Source organism: Coloeus monedula (assembly GCF_965178545.1).
Source record: "Coloeus monedula genome assembly, chromosome: Z".
NCBI lineage: Eukaryota > Metazoa > Chordata > Aves > Passeriformes > Corvidae > Coloeus > Coloeus monedula.
The window spans coordinates 35,647,413-35,671,553 of record NC_138822.1 but is presented as its reverse complement, the minus strand read 5'-3'; the positions used below and the strand labels follow the sequence as shown (position 1 = coordinate 35,671,553).

At 38.3% G+C, this 24,141-nt stretch overlaps 1 protein-coding gene across 3 annotated transcripts in view; it reads right to left on the bottom strand.

The window, feature by feature from the left end:
• KDM4C (lysine demethylase 4C) overlaps positions 1 to 24,141 on the bottom strand; it is a 252,854-nt gene that overhangs the window by 14,400 nt on the left and 214,313 nt on the right. For all 3 annotated transcript variants that reach the window (XM_082301399.1, XM_082301400.1, XM_082301401.1), the window contains exons 18-19: positions 20,502 to 20,687; positions 14,072 to 14,242 (exon numbers count right to left, since the gene is read on the bottom strand). In XM_082301399.1, coding sequence (XP_082157525.1) covers positions 14,072 to 14,242; positions 20,502 to 20,687 — 357 coding nt within the window. The remainder of the gene's footprint in view (positions 1 to 14,071; positions 14,243 to 20,501; positions 20,688 to 24,141) is intronic.

Genomic DNA, 24,141 nt, shown 5'->3' with positions numbered 1-24,141 from the left:
CATTAGCATTTGAAAGAGAAGGCCTGATTCCCAGGAGTGCAATTCTGGGTTTGAACTGGTATAAATTCAGTGAAATCACAAGATTAACAGAATAGTTACTGTAATTCAACAAATTTAACCTTGAATCATGTAATGCAAGTATAAAAATACTTTGAATTTATGTATATGTTGTCTTTAAAATACTACTGAATGTTCTTCTACAAAGTGAATATATGCTTTTACAAAAGAAAACTGGAATATAAATTGGACCATGAATTCTTATTTTCTATCTACCTTAGGAAGTTACTATTTTAAGCATTGCATTGCCTTTCAGCAAAGTATTTATAACACAAATTCAAGCATAATGCTAATAGAAAGACACAGAATCGCCCCAAAGGCAACAACTTAAACCCACATTGCAGAATGCGACTTAGGATGTCCAGGGTGGTACTGGGCATCACAATAAGGTACAGTAGAGAGGACACTAAAGGTTACAATATACTCTTATGGGACAAAACTGAGTGTCAGCAGTAGGAAGCTGAAGTTGCCAAGGACACCAGGATGTCTGATTTGCTATGAGGAACAAAGCTTCTGTAGTGCAACAGAAAATCCTAGCTTTTGCTTACAGTTAAGTCAGATGAGACTGAATACTACTACCTCATATCCTGCCCACCTGTATACTGGCTCCCTGTAAACCAGTTATAGTCAGATGAGTACAAAGACCAGTTCATGTGCTGCTCATGCCCCCTCCTCAGGACACAATACACACATGAAGGAAAATGCAAGTCTTCCAACACTTCCTCCACTGTCCCCCAGTAACTCTGGAAATAATCTGCTTCTGCACAACAGTAGTGTGAATTAACAGAGACAAAAATCCTACAATTCCTGGATTACCTCCGAAAAGCGGTGCAAGGTGAAATAATGCTCCTATCCCAATCCCAGCAGTCCCACCTCATCTCGGTGGTTCCTGTGCAGTTCCAGGGATTTCACCATGCTCCACAGGCTCATCACAGCTGTACTCATTGTGGTCCTGGACAAGGACACACACTGTCTTTTCAAACACAAGAAACATTGTCCTATATCTCTGTCTCTCACCTGCCTCACTACAACATCAGCCATCTTACCATGAACTGCAAAGCAATGACTTATCTTCCATTTTGTTTCTCCTGCTGAGCTGTGAGGCATTACCTTCAACTCATCTAACATCATTATTGTTAAGGATCCATAAAGCATTTCATCATAAAGTGGAAAAGCTATTCTACAAGGAAACAGTATAAAGATAATATTTATATTTGAGGCTTTAATTTGCCTATAATCTGTTATATATTCATTTTTTTTATGTTTATCTACTAAGTTGCCTGTCTTTCTGCTGTAATAGGAAACAAAAAAGCAAGAGCCACAGAAAAATTATTCCTGTTCTCCATAATGGAATAAAGTGAAAGTAACTAACTTAAATCAATACAGTTATAGTACTGTATAAATTTTAGATTAGACTATTGCATCTGTTGATTATTTGTAGCTTCAAGAGTTAAACAGTGGAATAAAACCATTCACTCTGCAGCCTTAGAACTTAGTCTTTGGTTTTGCAATAGCTTGATTTTAACTTATTAGAAGTACAGTTTTAAAAACAGGAATTAATTTGTATTAGCATTCAGAAGATGCAAACAATTATTCACATGTAAAAAGCATAGCATTCTGTGTATAAGCACTTGTAAATCTACTGGGAAAAGTTCACAACTACAAAAATGTGTTAAAATAAATTTTCGCTGTTCACACAAAAGCAAAGTAAATTCTCCAAAACATATATAAATACTTAACTTATTAGAGTATTTCTCAAAACAAGAATGCAAAATCCTACACAATTTCTATAAATCCATCAAACCAGGAAAAGAAACCTAAGTTTTTTTCTGAGACATGTCACGCATCTCTCAAATTTGCTTTCCAAAATTTTTCAGAATTACCTGTCAACGATCACATCATACAACTTGCTGAGTAGTAAGTTCAATTACACAGCAATTTTGTAATGCTGCAAAAAAACAAGTGTACCAGCCCAACATGAATTGCACATTATTCAGTTTATAGACTCAATGTCACAGTTAAGAAACTTTTTGGAAAGTTGCTAAATGCTGGAACCCTGGGTTAAGAGAATTTCAGTCTTTCAGTGCTGACAGGCAGTGATCCTCAAAAGCACACTGCACTCGACCTGAGGCCTTGGGAAAGGCTTCCCAAATTATGTGATAGCATTGAGATTGTTGCTGTGTAATTAAAAAAGAAGTTTGTTGTATCACTGGGTGGAATATGTAGAGATGTAGACATGTAACAAGATGTAGGATTTGGGGTGTAGGTTAGTTCTTCTTTCTTCTTCCTTCCTCTTCACAAGCCTGGGTGATCTGGTATTGGTTCAAAAAAAACCCGCAGTGTGGAACACAAATGATTAGTTATTGGATTATAAGTAAAAATAAATTAGTTGGCATTCCATAATTGGGTAGTTTGGGCTTTAAAAGACCTTGGAAGGTAGAACTCTGGGGCCATTTTCACCTTGTTAACTTAGAGGCACATTCTTTGCAGCTGCACTATAGATAAGAACATCTGAGTCCAAAGAAAAACTCTGCGTCTCCTGCATTTCAGTCTGAACTTTGAGTGGAAGAACCAAAAGACAGAGGCAGAGAAAGAGAAAAGAACACAACAGAAAATTGAATAGCTAAACCAATTATAATTCATTATGTCTCTTTTCCCACATCACAAAAACAATTCTCAGAACTTTTTGACCAAGTTTATACCAAATACAATCTAGCCTCTTGCTACCTTCAGAAATGAATTACTTTCCTATTTCACATTCTCAGAAATTGCTGGTGATGGTGATACTGGAGTGCATCCAAAATCTATAGACTGCCCAGAAAGTGTGCTCATTCAACCGGTCTAATTTCCTTACCAATTTTTACAGATTTATATACCATTATAATAAAACTTGAACAATAAGCTATTATTGTATGCCAGAAGTCTAATGGATCTTTCACAGATACAAAGAGGCAGTAAGCACTACTATTTAAAACCTTGATTTGAACAGGTAGACAAGCAGAAAAGAGTTGTCAGAAGATGTAAAGAGAGAAAGAAGAGAAATCACTAGGAAAAAATGCTGGAAACTAGTCAGGAGTTTAGTCATTTATAATGCCAGACAACGTTGGTAGAAGAAAAGTAACACATGTCTTCTTTGCAGAACAGATTTTCAATAGAAAACAGCATCTCTTGGGAATTACTAGGGCTAGAGTCTGAACCTCTATTCTTTTAGATACAGGTGGACATTAAATAGGCTCTCAAGACACATGCTAGCCCAGTTATCTCCAAATGTCTATTGTTCAAGAAGTATGGATTTTCAAAAGCAGAGGGAAATGTATTAACATAACAGATACTGAGAAGCTGACTGAGTGTCACATCTGCAGACACACAATTCCTGCACCAGTGAAAGTCAGTAGTCACGGACAAAGTCATAAGGGACAAGTTCATAAAAACAAGTAAGATTTTGTTCTTGAAACAACATCCAGAGCACTGACACTCACAGGTCTCAGAAGTGAGTTACCGTTTCTAACCTGCACATGCAAAAAGTCCTACCAAGATAATGGCACATTATGGTTTTCTACTAATATTGCCTTTAGCTGGCCTGGAGGAAATAATTTTTGAAAAACTGTCCAGCTAAATCCCATTTATTCTGCATCTCAAAGGAGGATAAAGTAAATCTGTTTTGTCTCTCATTTGTCTAATAATACCTAATTGTCTTGGGACAATCTGTATTCAGTCTGACTCCTTCACCTGTAATCTACCCCAATTAGTTCACCTTGTCTCAGGTAATTACTAAGATTAGAAATGCCTGTACAGTTTCGAACCCCTGCCAGATACCTAGGCCAGGAAGGATCATGCAAAACCTCAGTAAGTCCATGGCAGATAGACTGGCAGCTTTATACACAAAGTGTATAGAGCATATGTGTATACAGTATGCATATACAATAGCGTGTGGATCATGGGATGTCAAAACTTCTATTTCATAATTTTGTAGGATATTTTTTGTAGGAAGTGAGCAGTTGTTGTCTAGGAGAGTAGACGATTGCAAAGAGGTCCCTCACTGAAAAAAGTTGTGGGTTATTGTCAGGGGTTTATTTCATTAACAGATTCTTAAATGACATTGCTGTCACATTGGCAGGTTTTTCTTCAAGTACTAGTAATAAAAATGTGGGGGTTTTTTTTATTTTTGCCTTTTTTTTGTTTTTTTAACAAAGAAAGCAGGGGACAACAATTTTAGATGCTGTAAAATCTAGGTGAACAGTTAGAAATTGTAGCCTTTGTAATAATTTCATTGAAGTAATTTGGTTGTCAGAGTTCCCAATAGCCCTGTTCCTCCCTCTCCTGACAGTGGCAAATTTAAAGTATTGATGGACACACAAAGACAGAGTTTAATCTCCTCTTTTTCTCTTCACACTGAGGGCTTTCTTGGGTCCACTGCTGGAGGAAGGTACTTGCAGTAAGTATCAACAAAATTCTGTTAAGGATTCAGGTATCACTGTTGATATGTTAAAAAATTCACTGCTTGGTGGTGCTTTTCTCATGCTTGAATTTATCTGAAGATAAGGTGGCATCCACTTAAAAAAACTGGTAGACAAAAAAAAATAGAGGAAAATGTTGGAGGGAGCAACGTGATGCAAAAATGAACTGAAATTATCTCTGAACAGAGAGGTCTAGCTGGAGCTCAGGAAAGAAAGGAGAGTTTATCACCATAATGAGAAGAGGCAGCCAGCTCCAGAGGACTACAAGGATGTTGTGAGGTTATGCAGGGAGAAAATTAGCAGGGCCAAAGCCCAGCTAGAATTTAATCTGTCTACTGCCATAAAAGACAATGAAAAATGTTTCTATAAACATTCACACCAAAAGGAGGGCTAAAAACATTCTCCATCCTTAACTGGATGCTGTGAGGAAGCATAGTGACAAAGAATGAGGAAAGGGCTGACATACTTACTGCCTTCTTTGCCTCAGTCTTTAAAACTGATTGTTCTGTGAGAACCAGTCCCCTGAGCTAGAAGACAGGTATAGGGAGCAGAATGAAGCCCCCATAATCCAAGAGGAAATGGTCAGCAACCTGCTACACCACTTAGACACACACAAGTCTATGGAACTGGGTGAGATCCACCCATGGGCAATGAGGGTGCTGGTGGAAGAGCTTGCTGAGCCACGTTGCACGATTTACCAGCAGTTCAGGCTAACCTGGGAGGTCCCAGTTGAATGGTGGTTGACAAATGTCACACCCATCTTCAAGATGGGTCAAAAGGTGAACTCAGGGAACTACAGGCTTGTCAGCCCAAGTGCCAAAGAAAGAGGCACTTTCCCTCAGTGCCAAGGAAAGTTATGGAGCATATCATCCCAGGTGTCATCAAACAGCATGTGCAGGACAATGATGCAATGAGGCCCAGCCAGCAGGGGTTTGTGAAAGGCACATGCTGCTCGACCAACAGGATCTCTTTCTGTGACAAGGTGACAAGCTTAGTGGATAAGGAAAAGGTTATATATGTTGTCTATCTGGACTTTGGTAAAGTCTTTGATGGCATTTTACACAATATTCCCCTGGAAAAACTGACCTTCCACAGCTTGGACAGCTTACACTGTTCACCAGGTAAAAAACCATCTGGAAGGCTGGGCCCAGAGGGTGGTAGTGGTAAGCTGGTCATCAGCAATTGTAGAGAAATGGCTGAGTGAACAGGGACATGTATACGTGCACAATCCAAGCTATATTAGTGAACTGTCCTTGACTAGGGAAAAAAGAGATGAGCAATGCTGATGTGGCAAGCAACAGGATGTTGCGGAGGGGGATGCTGACCATAGAAAGAGAAAGACTTATGTTAGTTAGTAGCGTGCATATTAATCTGCAACCAGTCGCTTGCTATTAAAGGCCACATGAACAGTAGCTGTAATCCAATAGTATGGAGCTTGCTTATGCGTGCTTGGGGAATTAGGGTATAACCATGGGACTGACAATAGAATAAACGGAGTTCCATCATATCTCTGTGAGAAGCGTGGTTCATCCCGGCAGATCTCTGGCTATTTCTGGCATCCGAACAGGGACCATTCCTCAGAGGAAGATACGCTCACTGATCACCGAAAGAAGGGTGATGACGACGAGCGACAGAGATACTGCAGGTGGAAAGTGTCGACCGCGAGTCAAAGGTTGTTGGTAACGCCAGTAAGAAGGGTTGCTACCTTCCCTCCGTGATACCCTGCTAGCATGGATTTAGAGGTTGTGGCAGCACAGAAATTACTCCTCAGTATCCTCGCTAAGCGAGGGGAGGAGGTCAAGGAAAAGGATCTAAATAAGCTCGTTTTATGGGCGTGGGAACATGGACATTTGCGAGTCCCCCCCTCCTCTTTGATGCAGCCGAGTGGAGGGAAGTAGGGGATCACCTGTGGGACTGTACTATCCAGGGAAAAGGGAAAGAAATTACAAACTTAGGGCCCACCTGTAGAACTGTTATACATACCTTGAAAAATATGCAAGCCGAGTCGAAAGTAGCCACGGCTGCGGTGGAGGCAATTGCAACACTGCTGGGGTTGTCGCTCCTGCCCGAACTACGCAGCGCAGGGGGCTGAGTGGACTGTTTAAAAGCCCAAGCAGGATTAAAGGGCAGAAAGCAGAGAAGCACTTTGAGACTGTCAGTGAGCTCCTGCGGGAGCAGAAGAAAGAGCTCTTGCAATCAGAGCCAAAAGAGGAAGCTACTGCCACCGTGCCTCAGAGCAAACTGAAGGCAAACGCCAAAGTTACAGTCAACCAGTCAATGGGCGGAGCAACGGGCGGTCCTACTTGTCCACCACGCCTCTACCCTGCTTGCCCGCCCCCTCCACCTCCGCTGCCAGCAGAGATTCATCCCGGACCACAGACTGTTTCTCTGCCAGAGCCACAGATGATGACATACCAATGACAGAGGCAACAAATGAGCTATGTGCTCATCCCCCAGGATCTTGCGTGAACCCACAAGCATTGGAAAGATGGGCTCATCAAGTAGAAGAGGTAATGCATCAAATGAAACAACACTTTGATTGTGCTCTGTCTTCTATGGAAGAAAAGCTCAATTGGAAGCAGGAGCCAGAACAGGGTCCCACTGAGTCCCAAAAGGGTGTGGCCCAAACGGCCCTGCAACTACAGGAATGGGCTCAAGTCGAGTCCTCCGCTCCACCCCCCGTAGTCACACATAACAGCCATATTAGGTTACAAGCCACCCCAGGGGTACAAATTTGTTACAAAGACCCATGGATGGGACAATGTGGGGGGGCAGCTCCATTGTTATTTAACAGTCGAGGTTATAGCTGTGTTTATACCGGACCAGTATGGGTTCCTTGCAGATGGACCAAGCCTGCTCCCAGTCCCACTGTCGACAAAAGCGGCTCCAGCGAGTGCGTGACCGACTGAGCCAGGACGTAGCATGTACAGCAGATGTTCCCAACCTTTGGGAAGTGAACCTTCACTTGGTGGCCGACGACCTCACATTTGGACAACCACTCGGAGTCTGGGAACAGTCCCCGAGTGTGCATGCTAATTGCTGCAGAAATTGTTTACGCTGTTATAATAGCTCGTGCTTGCACTTGTGCTGTGGGGGCTGTGGGGAAGAGCTTACTAGGGGAACTTGGAATGTAGATGAGCGAGGTAGTTTATGCTGAGAATGTTATCAAGTGCCTGAGACAAGAAGTTTTAGGCAGTGTGCATCTATCGTGCTTGGAATTCCACCACAACAGATTAGAGTTAGCTCATTTAGGGATCCACATGAGTTTTTACTAAGCTTGGAAGTGTGGGCAGGGAAGGAAGCCATCAGACGTCTGCAAGTGAGTAAAAAGACCACTGTAACCCAGTCATGGTGCCCTACATGTGGCTCCTCCTCTCAAGTACTTTCACCCTAAGTAAAGCTGTGGTAACTTCAGTGTCAGAAGGAGAAAACATGTAGGTAACATGGGCTCACCAGGAGAACGAGACGGATTTCTGTCTGGCCATGGGGTCGGCAGCAGATCCATTTCGCACATGTCTAATTGGCGTGCCATGGATCTCACTCGAGGACACGTTTCAAAAATGGGTGACAGATATAGGGAAAATCAATGAGGAAGTAGAGCAACAAATGCAAAACAAAAGAAACCGGGGTGAGTGCTTAGGTTGTTGGTCTAGCTATTGGCACTCCTTGCAGCAAACCCGTATTATTGCCAATTTAACAAAAAATGCAACCTTGCCTCTTCAAGAGCTACAGCTTTATGGGTCCCTTTTTCCCAGCATGCTTGTTAACGTAACACCCTGGACCACTGTTCCAATGTGGTGCCTCCAATGCAATATGCCAACGGGTCTGGGGTTTTCTTCTTTGGAGATCCTTGGGAGGACTATCAGGCATGACAGGGCATGGCCTCCTTTCCATGGAAACAGAACGCATCGGGGCACTCCATTGGAGGCTGGAACGTGCCGGCCACATTGGGAGGAGCTGAGTCTATTGACACAACTGGAGGAAAGATTTTACCTCCTGGAGTGTTTTTGATATGCGGAGATAGAGCATGGAATAGGATTCTGCATAGTCCAATTAGGGGTCCTTGCTACCTGGGAAAGCTAACTATGTTTGCCCCTTCTATACGAGCATGGAAAAACATTACGGCATCAGAAAGCTGGAAACATAGGATGCGAAATAGATACCAGCGTAGTGTTTCCACGTTTGATAAAGATTGTAATGATAAGGTAAACATTATGAGTTTGAGTGCATTTATACCATTAGCTATTTTTAACCCAGGGGGTGCTGCAGCTCATGGCTATAACAATCTGAAAAAGTTGGCCTGTTGGTCAGAAAAGGAATTTAATAGGACTTCCCATATATTAAATGAGCTTTTAACTGATGTATATAGCATTAGGCATGCTGTACTACAAAATCGAGCTGCAATTGATTTTTTATTGCTAGCTCACGGCCATGGTTGCAAGGAGTTTGAAGGTATGTGTTGTATGAACCTATCAGACCATTCCCAGAGTATCCATCGACAGCTCTCAGAACTGCAAGATGCTTTTCAAAAGATACAGATCCATACAGACAGCTTCTCTGAGTGGCTGTCCTCGCTCAGTCTGACAAGATGGTTAGGAAACCTGGTTCAAGAAGGATTATGTCTGCTAGCTACACTTGTAATTGTGGCAATAATAACTTGTTGTGGTTTTGGGTGCATACAGAAAGCTTTAGAGAAAGTTGTTCATTGGGCTTGGCTTGTGCAAGAAGAAAAAGGGGGAATTGTAGAGAAATGGCTGAGTGAACAGGGACATGTATACGTGCACAATCCAAGCTATATTAGTGAACTGTCCTTGACTAGGGAAAAAAGAGACGAGCAATGCTGATGTGGCAAGCAACAGGATGTTGCAGAGGGGGATGCTGACCATAGAAAGAGAAAGACTTATGTTAGTTAGTAGCGTGCATATTAATCTGCAACCAGTCGCTTGCTATTAAAGGCCACATGAACAGTAGCTGTAATCCAATAGTATGGAGCTTGCTTATGCGTGCTTGGGGAATTAGGGTATAACCATGGGACTGACAATAGAATAAACGGAGTTCCATCATATCTCTGTGAGAAGCGTGGTTCATCCCGGCAGATCTCTGGCTATTAGTGATGGTCCCCAGAGCTCAGTACTGGGGCCAGTTTTGTTTAGCATTTTCACTGATGACCTGGACAACAGGATCAAATGAATTGTTCATCATTTTGCAGAGGATACCAAGTTGTGTGGGAGTGCTGATCTGCTGGAGGGTAGGAAGGCTCTGCAGAGGGGTCTGGACAGCCTGGATTGATGGGCCAAAGCCAGTGGTGTGAGGTTCAACAATGGCAAGTTCTGGATCCTGCCCGAGTCACAACAACCCCAGGCAGCATTCCAGGTTGGTAGAAGGCCAGTGGCATCCTGGCCTGTATCAGCAATAGTCTGGCCAGCAGGACCAGGGCAGGGATTGTCCCCCTTTACTTGGCACTGGTGAGGCCACACCTTGAATCCTGTGTTCAGATTTAGGCCCCTCACTCCAAGGAGGACACTGAGGTGCTGGAGCATGTCCAGAGAAGAGCAATGGAGCTGGGGAAGGCTCTGGAGCACAAGTCCAAAGAGGAGCTGCTCATGGAGTTGAGGTTGTTTAGGCTGGAGAAAAGGAGGCTCGGGGGGACCTTGTCACTCCCTTCAACTGCCTGAAAGGAAGGTGTAGCCAGGTGGGGGTTGGCCTCTTCTCCCAGACAGCCAGGGACAGGATATAAGAAAATGGCCTCAGGTTGCCTTAGAGGAGATTTAGATTGGAAATGAGGAAAAATTTCATCAAGAGGGTTATCAAGCACTGGAACAGGCTGCCCAGGGAAGAAGTTGAGTCAACAGCCCTTGCTGCAGTCAAAAACCATGCAGAGGTGGCACTTACGGACATGGTTTAGTGGTGGCCTCGGTAGTGTTAGATTAATGGTTGAACTCAATGATTTTAAAGATCTTTCTTGCCTATATGATTTGTGTGAAAAATAATTTCTCATTCCTGCTTTTGACAGCTGTAATCTGAATGTTTTAACCTGAACTAATACGTATTTTTTAAAGAGGATGCTTTTTGGATTTTATCAGAACCTCAGAAAATTACCAAATAGTGGTTCTGCAAAAAATCCTCATGAACTCCTGAATACAGGATCAATTGTCCTTCCAAACACATCTCATTTCATCAACATTTAAGATGCTCTTGCTTTTAAGGAATAATTACAGCAGCATTCTATAAGCTACCATGTTAACCCAATGTTATTTGATTTATAGATTTTAATAAGCAAAGTTCATTTTGGGTTGTGGACATGATTACCCACAGACCAACTTCACCTTCTCAGTGGATAACACCAACATTTATACACTTAAAGGTAAACTAAAACACAGTGTGGTTATGTTGGCATGTCATTTTTCTTTGCCTAGTTCTCTTGATAACCACAAGGTGAAACCATGACATCAAAGAATTCTCTGTAAACTCATCACTGAAGGAACAGGGCACTTAATGGGGCAAGTGCCTGGAAGGATGTTTACCACTTCAGGACGTGTATGCTCAGCTCTCCTGTAATCAGACCTCTCAACAGACTCAAAGCATGCTTCACTCTGCAATTATCAGTTTTCAGTGATTTGCAATCAATATAATATGGTGGTATCTATCTCCCCCCAAACACATATACTGCAAAGCGTCCTGTTCTGTTGGGATTTTAATAAGGTAATATGGGAACAACTTCATCCAAACCTTATACATATATGTATATAAGGCATATTGGCAGCCACAATATATACAGAAACAAAAAAACCTTCTAGCTATATATCAAGAGTATTAATTTCTAGCAAAATGCTAAGATATGCCAGTGCAGACGTATCCATTAGGTATCAACGGGAAGGGGGGCGGTGGGGGGGGGGGGAAGGGAACTGTGGGACACCCTCCCTAAATGATCAGACCAAAGTACCGAAAAATTTCCTGATGCATAACCTGTGAACTGACATCTGGCCTACTGGGTTGAACAGTACTGTTCTTGATGCTGAGCTAGGGGCTGTTTGACAAGTTACAGAGCATTAATACTTCAAGAAGTGGCAAGTGGCACACATACATGCTGTCTGCTGGTATCAGTTACTCAGGACTGCAGTATATGCACTCCCTAGCTGTGTGCACGCATCGTTAAACTAACTGCTGAAGTTGCCATCTCATGTCCTTTAAGATACCATGTACTGTCCCCCCTACTGTAGTCTTCCCATGAAGTACAAGAGGCATTTGTCCTGCTGCTGCTTCCTGGAAGAGATTGTCCCATATACTCTTTTACACCTCTTACATCTTCTGGGCTGAAGGAAAACAGATTGGTTAGCATATTGAACAGCTAACTCATAGGTTTAAACCCTGTAATTGAGGAGTGATTAGCCTAAGAAATCATGTATTACACCCAAGCAATAAATACTGTTGGAATTAAAAAATCTAAATATGTATCTATAGCTAACACACTTAAAAAGTCCCAACCTAATATATTTAGTAAATGCTAACACAGACCAAGAGAAATACATATGAGAAGAGAACAATGTATACGCTGATTTGGTTGCTATTGAATGCAAACAGAGTTTCACAAAGCTTCAAGACTGAACTTTCCCTGCTCCCTATTTTCCTCCTTAAAAATAAATCCCTGTGTCTGAACATTGGAATTCTGGTCTATTGTGAGCTGAGCTGAAATTATGTAGCGGATTCAGCACGTACTAGAAGAGCAAAAAGCTCCTGCTATCTTTGTGAGCTGGTTGAAAAGTGAAAACAGATTAGAAAAATAAGTTCTTCAATAGGCAGCAACATTGCTTTCACACCAGATTTGATAAATAAGTCCTCCCAGTGGCACTAACACCTGATACGCACATTGCATGGATTAGTAAGTTTTAGTCTGAGAAGAAGAAAAAACACTTTTTTTTCAGTTCCAGTAACTGCTGCAGGTATATTATCTAATGAAAACACAAGAAGATTTCTCTAAGGAATGTGAAATTCGTTTGGTGTTTCCATCAAACAATTAAATGTTGTTCATCCACTATCTGAGAAGCATTGAGGCATATCCAGACCTGATTACATTTATTCTTAGCTCCAGATCAGACTCCCCCACTAGGACAACAAGCAGTTCCTCATCTTAGCCTTACCAGATCCTTGATACAGGCATTTACAAAAGGGGTTTCTAATAACAATACAGCCACATTTACTTAGCATCTTGATCATCCTAAATCAGAATGTCTTTGATCATTAATGGAGCCCTTTGGAGTGTTTCTCATTAAAGGATAAACTTTCAAAGACACGTAAGAGAGATTTGCTGACTGACTTCTATTCAGACCACTGGGAGGTAAGCAGCTCAATCCCCACACACTGATCTGAAATGCAGATCTTTCAAATACCGTATTTTCAAAAGGTGCCAGACTTTTCAGTAACTAAGAAGCTTCTAAGAACAACAGTATTGTTTCCACTGACATTTCCATCACTTAATGCTACTTTCAGGAAAATATTAGGTGTGCAGAAAGCAGAAGAGCTCAGAGAGAAAAATATGGAGCCCTCCTAGGAGTTGTATCTCTTGAGCTGCAAAGCCAGTATTCTCTGGCACCACTGTGTAAGACAGGCTCTTCCCCTCTACATAAAGAAAAGGACTAAATTAAAAGTGGTCTTGCAACAAACAGCACTTTTGCATATCAGTGTTCCCTGGAGGCTCTAACTTTTAGAGATTATTAGTAGGCGGTTCTCCAAAAGTACTGGCTTAGTACAAAAAAGACTCAGAGGATCATGAAGGTAAACAAGAATTAGAGTCACATCATGAGAGAGATGTCAAAGGGCACTCAATAAACACCACAAAGCTTAACATCCAATGTGTTCATTGCAAACATGGAGGGAAACAGAATCTTTCTCCAATTGCGAGTTTTGTTCATATGTGCCAAGTGCACAGTGGGGTCCTCAACAGTTATGAGAGACATGGTAGTTTATGTAAGCGCATAAGGGAAATCAAAATCTCAGCTCCTTTTTGAAAATATAATAAACTATACTACATATAGATAAACTACTATCTTCTCCCTGATGATTTTTATCATTAATAATGTAGTCTCACAAACTAAGTATCAGGAAGTGTAAATAAGTTGTTAGAACAGATTCTTGAGAGCTATTCTTCACATTACAGCAGAAGTTTTCTATTCTGCAAGGAATTTTTACAAGTTATCTCTAAGTGACAGAGAAGGATATATGGAATTCCCTCATTCATATCCTTTATTAAATACATATTTCTTATTTAATTAAAAGATTTTCTAAGATTACTCTTGATTCATTTGGCGAAATGGCAAAGACTAATTAGAACAACCAAGGTTTGGAAACCCATTAGAAAATAATCATTCTCAGCAGTTAAAGTAGGAAACATGAACTGAATATTAAGACGTTATTTCCTCAAGGTCATAAGAATTAGTTCAAGAGGTTCCAACTCTCTAATTTACAAAAGAAGAACAATCAAATCCTGCAAAAAAACCCACCCAAAAACCAAAAACCAAGAAAACAAACCAGAATGAATAAGAATCTGAGAAAGTACTTACTACAATGTCTTCAGGAAAAGTATCCAGACTGAAGGAGCCATCATCAAACATGACTTCATAGAAAAGCTGAGATGTCACTCCTATGACTCTGCAACTATAGTATCGTGTATTTCTATGTTTCGTGATGACTGTCTGCCCAACTGTAATGGCTTTCTCACATGCTTTAGCTCTCTTGAAAAAAGGAAGAATTTAAAAGAAAAAGTAAATTTAAAATACCAGCTTATTCATAAAAAATTTATTAGTGTAAAAACAGGGTTGATAACAATATAAAAACTTCAAATGAAATTAATTAAATTCAATCATGATAACATAATTTCTTTTACATATGAAATTTCTCTATTTTGTGGGAAAACAAATGACATCTGAAGAATACCAGATCACAGCATATTTTTGCAACTGATGCCTTAACACTACTCTGCATTAGATCAATAAGAACAATTAGAAAAATTTGTAATTTTTATTTGTAGTATAATTTGTAGAATTTTCCTGAAAGACATAAGATATAATGAACCAAGAGTATGATTTTTTTTAAATGATGGGATTCTAAAGTACTGGATTTCTGTATGATTCTACATAATAGAATGAAATTTTGCCCAGTGAGATGCAGTAACTAAATGTGTATCCAGTTCTTGCCAGAGCTGTCTACAGCAGTGTATCTGAGAAACTTTTTAACCCATATTGTGCGGAACTTTTGCTTTAAAGATTCAAACAGCACTGATCACTCTTCATCAGTTATTTACATAGTATATCAGTAACAATATTTTTTTTTTCACTTTTCATTTGTAATTCTCCAGAGCTAATTATATCAATCAGAAGACTAGCAGGGTTGTTAAACTAAGTCAAAATTCTACATCAATTCTACATCTACTTGATGGCTTCTATAAATATAAAAAGAATGAAACCTTATAGGAAGGCAATCACTAAGAAGCTCACACTATGCAGAGTTCCCAACTACTGTATCCCCATGAACCTTCCACTTTAAAAGGAACCTTCTTCACCAGGAAATATAAAATCAGTATCTTCTCATCCTAGTAACACAAGTGCCTAGAAGGCACTTCTTTCCTATGAGCTTGACTATTCAGTATCTCACAAAGGTCCATTTTTTTGCAAAGGTGAGCTATTCCAAGTTTGGCTACATCTGAACAGTTGAACATTTCTAGTTATGTAAGATATATGTGCACTGGAATATCTAAGGATGAAATATTTTTTTATTAGAAATGTTTATATAAACCGTAAGAGAATACTTTTATACACAGTCCACACTAAAGTAATCACCAAATTTCCTAGCACTGCTTTTGAAATGTTCAAAAGCAGTGAATTCTTCAGTCAATATAATAGTCATAAAATTGTCTTATGAAAATCTGGAAAATCCTACATCTGTAGGATTTTTATCAGTAGAGTTGAAGAGAATAAAGAACAGCATCAGTTCTTTTAATTAGATTTCAAGTACTAGCAGTAATGTGAATGCTTCAAGGTAAGAGGAAAAACCCAGACTAAACTTGAAGACTTCTGGTTTTGCACTGACTTCTTGTCACTACTGGGCTTCTTTCTTGGACCTACTTATGGGATTTAAAACTTTTAAACCTGTCTGCTCCTGAAAACTAAGGGCATAACAAGTACAAATATTCTGTGCCATTTTTATAGGCAGTGCAGTAAATCTCTGTGTGTCAGAGCTCTGCCTGTCACAGACATTTGGAGGATTTAGTTGAGGTCACCTCAGCTAGTAAAACTCAATGATGTTCCTAAAGCATTTCCAAGTGTACCTAGAAATAATGTTCTGAGCATACTCACAAATTATTTAACCACTACATGTATAATAAAATTATTTCTTCCTCATTTTAACTGTCTATAGTTAGACTAAATATAAAAATTAATTACATAAATAGCATTTGACTGTTATTATCATAAGAGCGATAAAATGTCTATAAGTATGTTTTATCCAATCTTGAAACATATGTAAACATACATGCTAATTTATTATCCTATTCAGCTTTTGGCAGGGGCAGAGGTGGATCAGATGTAAACTAGAGACTATTAATTGATTTATTTATATGAGATAACAGAAAAAGTATTATACTATAAAAAAACCCAAGGAGATATTGCTCTATTAAAAGGTTTAAATCTTCTCTGAAAGAAGGTGTAACTGTTCAGAGAAGATGGAGTGCAAATTATAATATTTTAAGAGATAATACAGATTCATTTAATGATAAAGTTTTCAGAGAAGGATGCCATTTCTCATTAGAAAAAGTAATAAAACCCAGAAATGCATTCTAGCTCAAGGAGAAGATTGTTTTTTAGTATGTTATCTTCATAGGATTCTTAATTTCTCAGAAAAACATATTCACAAGTATACTCTGTAATTGATGGCGTGTGCCAGAAATCATTCCCTGACAGAAAATCTTACGAATTTATTGATGTTAAGAATGTCATTTTTGATCAGAAAGGACAGCTGTTATGTAAGGAAGTCTATCAGAGCAAAGAAACAGCTGTGGTAGTTACAAGACTATTGAGAAAGCTGTGATTTAAAAAGCATGATTTTCTTTAATGGTACCAAAGCCAAGAGTGAACTAAGATAGTGGCAGAAATACAGAAAACAACCAGATACAAAGAAAAAAACTCTCATCTCCCCTTCTGTGTGCAAACTGCAAAAAGATAAAAGGGAAAATTACTTTCTCCTTAATCTTCTGTATGGCAGGAAACAAAAACCTTAAATACATAAACTATGAGAGTATGAATTCAGAATAACTATCATGAAATAGGTATCTGATGTACATCTAAATACCTAGAAACTTTCTCAGGCTACAGTTTTTAATGAGGGATCCTAAAATATCTGAGACTTATTCCATTCAGGAACATAGCTCTCATGTCATCGTTTACTCCTTGGAATTCCAATTTAGGCATAGAAATTATGCATGACATTTCAAAAATAATCCAGCTCATGATTTTTCAATAACATGACCTTCTGAATGCATGGCTTAGTCTTTCCGAGATGTTCAGGGGCTGGCAGTAGTTAGCAGAAAGTGGCAAACAATGACACTGCGTCACTAAGTGACTCAACAGAAGGATCTACAGCTTCCATTGGACAACATCCCTTCATTCCCTGTGTCCTGCAGAGGTTAAGAACTGGCCAATAATGGTAGAAGGTAATTTTAAATAGCTCCAAAACCAGCAACAGCAGGTATTTGCATTTCCTGTCTTTGCCTCTTCTAAAAGACCCTTATTCTTTCAAATGTTACTGGGGCTGTCTAGAGAGCCCCTTCTGTTCACAATTTCAAAATGAAACAGCTGTGAGAATAGGTTTGTCTCCAGCTGGCTTTCTCTGATCCACAGGGCTGTCTTTGCTAATCTCATATGGATCTTTTGGGTTTGGTTCTTCTTCTATTAGAATAGTTGCAGACAACTTCTTTTTCTCATTTTCTTGTGTATGAACAAGTTCCTTTAATCAAAATAAATCCATCTGCAGCACCTATTCTCAACTGTACTTCCAAGTGTTCTTGCAGTTTTGATGACAAAAATGTGAGTGATACGTTTCATGCCCAGAAACAAGCACAGTCAAAGAGAAAAAAATAAAAAAAAAACCCCAAAACCTGTAAGTAGCAAATCACAGAGCCTTCCTTGTATATTGACAGTCCAATTTACATAAAAATTAACACAGGAAATGACAGCAATAGCCCAAAACACTGTATAAAAAAATTTTTTCTACTGGCAAATTTTTGTGTTACTTCTAAAGCTGCACCTTTAGCAAATACAAGAGGCATACTTCGTTTTGAGTCCACGAACATGCAGAGAACATATTTTTGAATTATCAACATTTAAAAACTCCAGCTCTTAGTATTTCTACATTTACTTCATTTGGCAGCACCAGATGAATTCAAGGATTATTGCTTCCCCTTTTGATTTTCTCTTCAATGATTTTTCTTCAGAAGACCCCACCAGTGTTTTCAATGACTGAACACACAAAAGTACTTCAAAATACTGAAGACAATACAGAACCTGACCCCAGTGGAAAAGACTTACTGAAAGTATGTTGATGAAAAATTTTGCTTGAGTTCACAGCCATAATTAAGTTGGATGCATACTCTACTTCATCACTACAATAAGCTCTTGCCTGAGGTGAAGAGATACACTAACAATAGTAATAATACACATTTATCTATTTAGGTAGGTCTTTCTTGTTGAGCACCCTCATTGATTTACATATTAAAATACCACTACAGGTATGTGTCACAATTTTTCCTAGTACCCAGAAGTCATTCTTTGATTGAGTTTTTGGGTTTTCAATTTTTTTTAAACTTGAAGAAAGCATCAAACACAGCAGGTAGTCACTGAGCATTTAGACACAATACTTAAAGACCACCATCTTGATGAAAAATCAGACAATTTTTATTTTTTTTTCCTTGAAATTAGGAGAAGTGATAGTTGTCCTTGCTTTATGAACAATATTTTCTGTTAAATACCAGAAGAGATTTTTTACATACTGACAAGACAATTTATTTGACTCCTGTAAAAATTTGCTAAGTGAATATAATATTTCAGTCTGGATGATTCCCTGTTCTGCTTCTAAGCAAGGAAAGTAAAACAGGCAAAAAAAAAAAAAAAAAAGTTGATCAAAAGTAAGATACGTTGTTATGCCTAATGGTGAAGAGCAATGTTAGTTCTGCATGAAGAAATAGCTAATAGCTAAGAAAAGCATAACAAGAAAACCACTGGTGAAAAAACTTCCAAAGGCTTAAAGATGTGATTAGATTAATTATCCAAAAGACAGAGTATAAAACCAAGCATTTAAAAACATATGGCATTCTCCTTTGTCTCAGGAGTAAGCTAAGAATTTTACAGAAAAGGATTCTTTAACAAAGTATCTGCTCTTTCCAAGTTTTGACCCAATTGAAAACACAAAAGCCTAATTTTTGTTTCTCTTCTGCAAGCCTCACTTTCAGCTGAGCCATGGAAAAAAAAAGGTAATAATACTGAATCTTTTCATAAAAGGTTAGTGCTGAGTTTCAGAGAAGGATGTAATAGTCTCATTCCAAGATACTTTCAATGTCCTTCACACAACCTCTTAAACAATAGCCACACAAAACCCTGGTTTTTTCCATAGTTGATGGGGTTTCTTTACTTGTAGACTACCTAATATAGGTCAAGAAAATCACTAAGAAAGCATGGGATTTATGGGACTGATGCAAATCTCACTACCTAGAATATAAAGACTTTTTCCAAAAAGATACTAGAAAAAATTTGGGAAATGTTGGCCCTATTTTTACTGGCCATTAATTTAATCCAGTAATTTTCAGCTAATTATAAAGTTTTCAAAATACCCCAAGTAGAGTATCTTAAGTTGCCTGTACAGATAGAGGTTTGTTTGTTTTTAAAACCAGACTAATTTTCTTGGAAAATGTTTGAAGAAATTAAAACCATGTAAAGGGTACTGGTTTAACATGTTAATTCATCTTGTAAAACAAAAATATTAAAAAGCTTAACAATTCTATGGAAAATTTAACAGGGATAAACAATATATCTCCCTTTTTAAGAACCACCTGCAGATTGAACACTCAGGACTGATTACTCTAGTTGGGAGGCATTAAAATTTAGTACACTTGAAAGAAAATCCTACTCTTCAGTAGTCTTGTCATTAAGACCAAGGATTCACTGAGAAGGTCTTGAAAGAACAACATCTATTACACAGACATTACCTGGGTTTATGTCTTTCATTCCTAAGGTATAAAGGAGAAAAAAAAGTCCAACTTGACTAACTTACCAAGTTCTTTTAATAAGACTATGTTAAGTCTTTCTAGTTTGCTAGGAAGCAAAATACAGCTTTAAAAGCCCAAGATGAGCAGCAAGAGTTCTCTCTTAACTGAGATACCAACCATTTTTTCAAGTAAAAGACATTAAACTAATTCTTCATTGTGTCTCATCGAAAATTAAAGGCTCCTCCTCAGCACAGAATAGAAATAAAAAGGCAGTCATAACATGAATTTTCATGGCATGCCAGTGTGACTTTGCCAGATGACAGAATAATTATAATTGGATATTTTCAAGAGACTCTTTGGCTGCAGAACAAAGATTTTACATATACACCACATCCATTATCTCACAGGCTCTCTGAGTATTTGCAAGATATTGTGATCTGGGTATTTATAATACACTTCAGGTTAACAAAACAGAGAACTCAGAGATTTGTTCTGGCTGTCAAAACAATATATTCAACAAGGACTTTAAATGCAAAAACGTGTTAGGCATATCAGGAATTATTTCTCCCAGGTAGCAGCATAAGGAAGAATTTTCAAGGTGTAATAGATTGCTAAGCATGAAAATATGACAGACAGAACTACTATAATACATAGTGTGGATCCTCTCCTCCATTTTCTGTGAAAACATAATTTAGTTCTGCAATTCCATTTTTTAACAAATAAGAAAATATATTCCTTACCACATTTTGGTTGATCTTGTGCCTGAAACATGTGATGTAGACAACATATGGCCAGTCATCAGGTTCCATCAGCACTCCTGTAGCATGGGCACAGGTAACATGGAAGGATGCTGGGCAGCGTCCATATGAACACTGAATGCAGGCACCAGAGATTTTCTTAACTCTCTGCCTGCAGAAGATACATTTCTATAGGAACAAAATAAGCAGAATATTTTCTGTATTACTCCAACTTCACTGACTCGTGCAAGTAACTCAAAGACCAAAAAGTTATTTGTGATCCAATTATTACATTTTTTACCTTACAATATGCACAGCAAAAGGAAAAGCATTTATTAATTACAAGGAACTTAGTAATATGGTAATTAACACATAGCATTTTTGCCTTTTTATATAAATTTGAAGACAATCTGTTCCAACGCTATAGCAAGAAAAATAGATAGATAGATAGATAGATAGATAGATAGATACTTAAAAGTTTAATTTTAAACTCCATACTCTGAAAATTAACCTATTCCTCCTGAAACTGGTAAATCAAAAAACCTATACATGATTTGAAAAAAACAACAGCAAGACTCAAAAATAAAGAGAACAGGCACACTGAAATGTAGGGCTAAACAGGACTTCCATATATCATATAACTTAGTTCCCTACTATAAAGCTGGACTAAATATATATGTAGACAGTCTTTGTAAAATGGCTAATCTAACACGTTCAGGAAACAGTTTCTACAACATCCTCAGATAGCCTGTTACAGTGGATAAATCTACGTCAGAGATGTTTCCTTTATCTCAAGCCTTTGCATAATTCTACAGCTGAAGGCTGTTCCTAAGACCATTTTTATTTTTTAGCCTGGTTTTCATTGGCTGAGTATTTAATATAATGTCAACACAGTAGCGCGTATTTCCTCATGTCATGTACTCAATCATCATGTCAACAGACTTACTGGTATCAAGACACACTGGTTTCTTTCCTTTTGAAAAAATGAAGACCACATCAAAATAATGTCACTATTTTCTAAGTGACACAAGTAAGGAGCCAATAGGAAAAGAAGATGAAGGGATATAAGCTAGGTTAACCAAGTCTGGGGAGTAAGTGCTAATATACTAAAAAATACAATACAAGATGAACAGTACCTTGCCACCATAAGGCATTAACAAGTACACCAGGTAGAATAATTATTTCAGTAACTTCTACGGACAACTGTTTTATATCACATATGGGAACTATCCTCTGATAGCTCTCATCACAGCTAACAAAAATGCAAATATTATTGATGATCACAAAATTATCTCAGCTATCATAAATAGATTTTATGCAACGACACAAAACAATTAATTCAGTCAAACATACTCTTGGAATATTGCTTACTTCCATTCGTTCTAAATTTGCTGCCCACCGATTTGTTAAACACACTCATCTGCCTATGTTGAGAACACAAGTAAAAATAATTTTGATGTGGTTTTGCTACATGATTAATAATTCAAAGTATTTACTAATAAGTCACGTCTAATTCTTATTCAGGGGTGACCAGAGAACTTTTTTCTCCATTGTTATTGATTTTCATATTCTGCATAAAACCAGCAGAAATTTTATTATATAATTCAGCACTTAAATAACTTCAATGACTTCTGGCACACAGTGACAGAAATAATACTGGTAAGGGCTAGTCCTGACACACTCACTGGTTCTAGTTCCTGTATCATCCTGAACGTGAAATACTCTTGAAGTTCTGCCTTCATGTTCACCCTTTGAAAGCAAACTGCCTGCATGGCATTGCACACGCAGAAATTAAGAGTAGTGCCTAGCATCTGAACTTAGTGAAAAATTTTAGCTATCATTCACTAAAAGGACCAGAATTCAGCTCACTCTACTGTACCACCATCAGGTTTGAAAGCCTTATAAGACATAAAGATGATTTTGCCATCAAAAGAAATGTTTCAGAGATTTCGCTCATGTGCTGACATCTTGTTGTGCGTTTGTATTCATGTGCATGAGGTACTTTTCAGGTAAGTGGAGTAACTGTTTTCCAAGGGAGCTTAAAGATTTCTTCTATATATACATATTCAGAACCTACTAAGTGGAAATTCCAGGTAGATAATACAATTGAAATCTGATACGTGAAATGTCTAGACACTGAGTTCATACAAATAACAGCACTCCTCTTGAATGCTTTTTCATAGATATACACATAAATTCACCAATCCAATTAATGGAAGAAGAGCACTTATGAGTATTAAAAGAAAAACAAAATAAAGCAACAACAACAAAAAAACAACCAACCAAAACCCCAACCAACCAACCAAAAAACCCCAAAACCAAGACCATACACAAAAAAATCCCACGTGTCCTGAAACAAATACCCCAAAAATGCAGTTCAAACAAAATGTGGAGAATGAGGAAAAGGAATGAATTAAAGTACAGCTCAACTAGCATTAACTGAAGAAATTGTAATGTTACAGCAGGAAGTGCCTGTCCCCTTTAAATTACTGGTTGCACATGCACAAGGGAGCAAACATGTAAACATTACAATGTGTTTTTAAGTTCCTCCTGCATCTTACTAAAGTATTATAAAAACCTGGGAGATGCAAAAATCTAAAACTACACTATGTGAGTAATGCTTCATAAAAAAATATGAACTTACAATTCTAATTATGTACAATTGTTCTTCTATATTAATATTTTAAGGTTAATTACCTTCCAGAAGTAGAAAATCTGAGGAAAATAAAGCCATGTAAGGACAGGAAGAAATGCTGAAAAAGAAGCTGGAAATGTAGTCAGGAAAACTGCAACTGGGACACATTAAATGGCATGGCCAAATCCTTGGAAATTAGAGCAAAACTTCATCCCTCCCCATAAGAGAGGCTGATTATTCTGTTCTCTTCCAGCACAGGTTAACTTAAGGAGAACATGTCTGACAACCCGGCATAGTGAGAGCAAACCCTTCTCACAGTGTTTTTCAGAGTTTCAACTTGAAAGTACTGAAAATAATTAATTAAAAAACAAGCTGTCCAATTACTATTGTCTATATTCTTATTTCAGTCACGTTGGTGTGTTAAATTAGTGTAATTCTGATGAGAAGTAAAGTTGCTTCAAATTTACTCTTCTATAAAAGGAACGCTGCTTGGCAATATGTATTTCTGTGAATGCAGATTTAAGTTTGCATGATGAAAGTGAAAAAATTCCTATTTTAACCATGCAATAAATCCATCTCACTGCCAAATACAAGGAAGGTAATTGTTACATCAGTTAACTCCAAAACATTAATCTTTCATTCATTAATCACTCATATACTCTTCAGGTATCAAAAAGATTAAGATCATGGATGTGAACAGGAAGAAAAATATTACTGTACATGCAGGAAAAGAAAAAGCATCCTATTTCTCCCTGTCCTTAAGGAGTACCAGAAGAGCTATGAAAACCTTCTTCTTTCAAGAATGCAGGAAAATAATCAAGATTTGCAAATAAAGAAATATGCTTCTTATTTTATGTAAGATGCTGTGTCCTTTGTCCAAGCATGACACTGAGAAGGATGTTGCAGATGTATCTCAGCTTTACAATGACTCTCAAACCAAGGCATGAATTTTGAAAAGTACACATAGAAGTCCAGTATACAAGCAAACTACAGCTTGCATAACTGTAT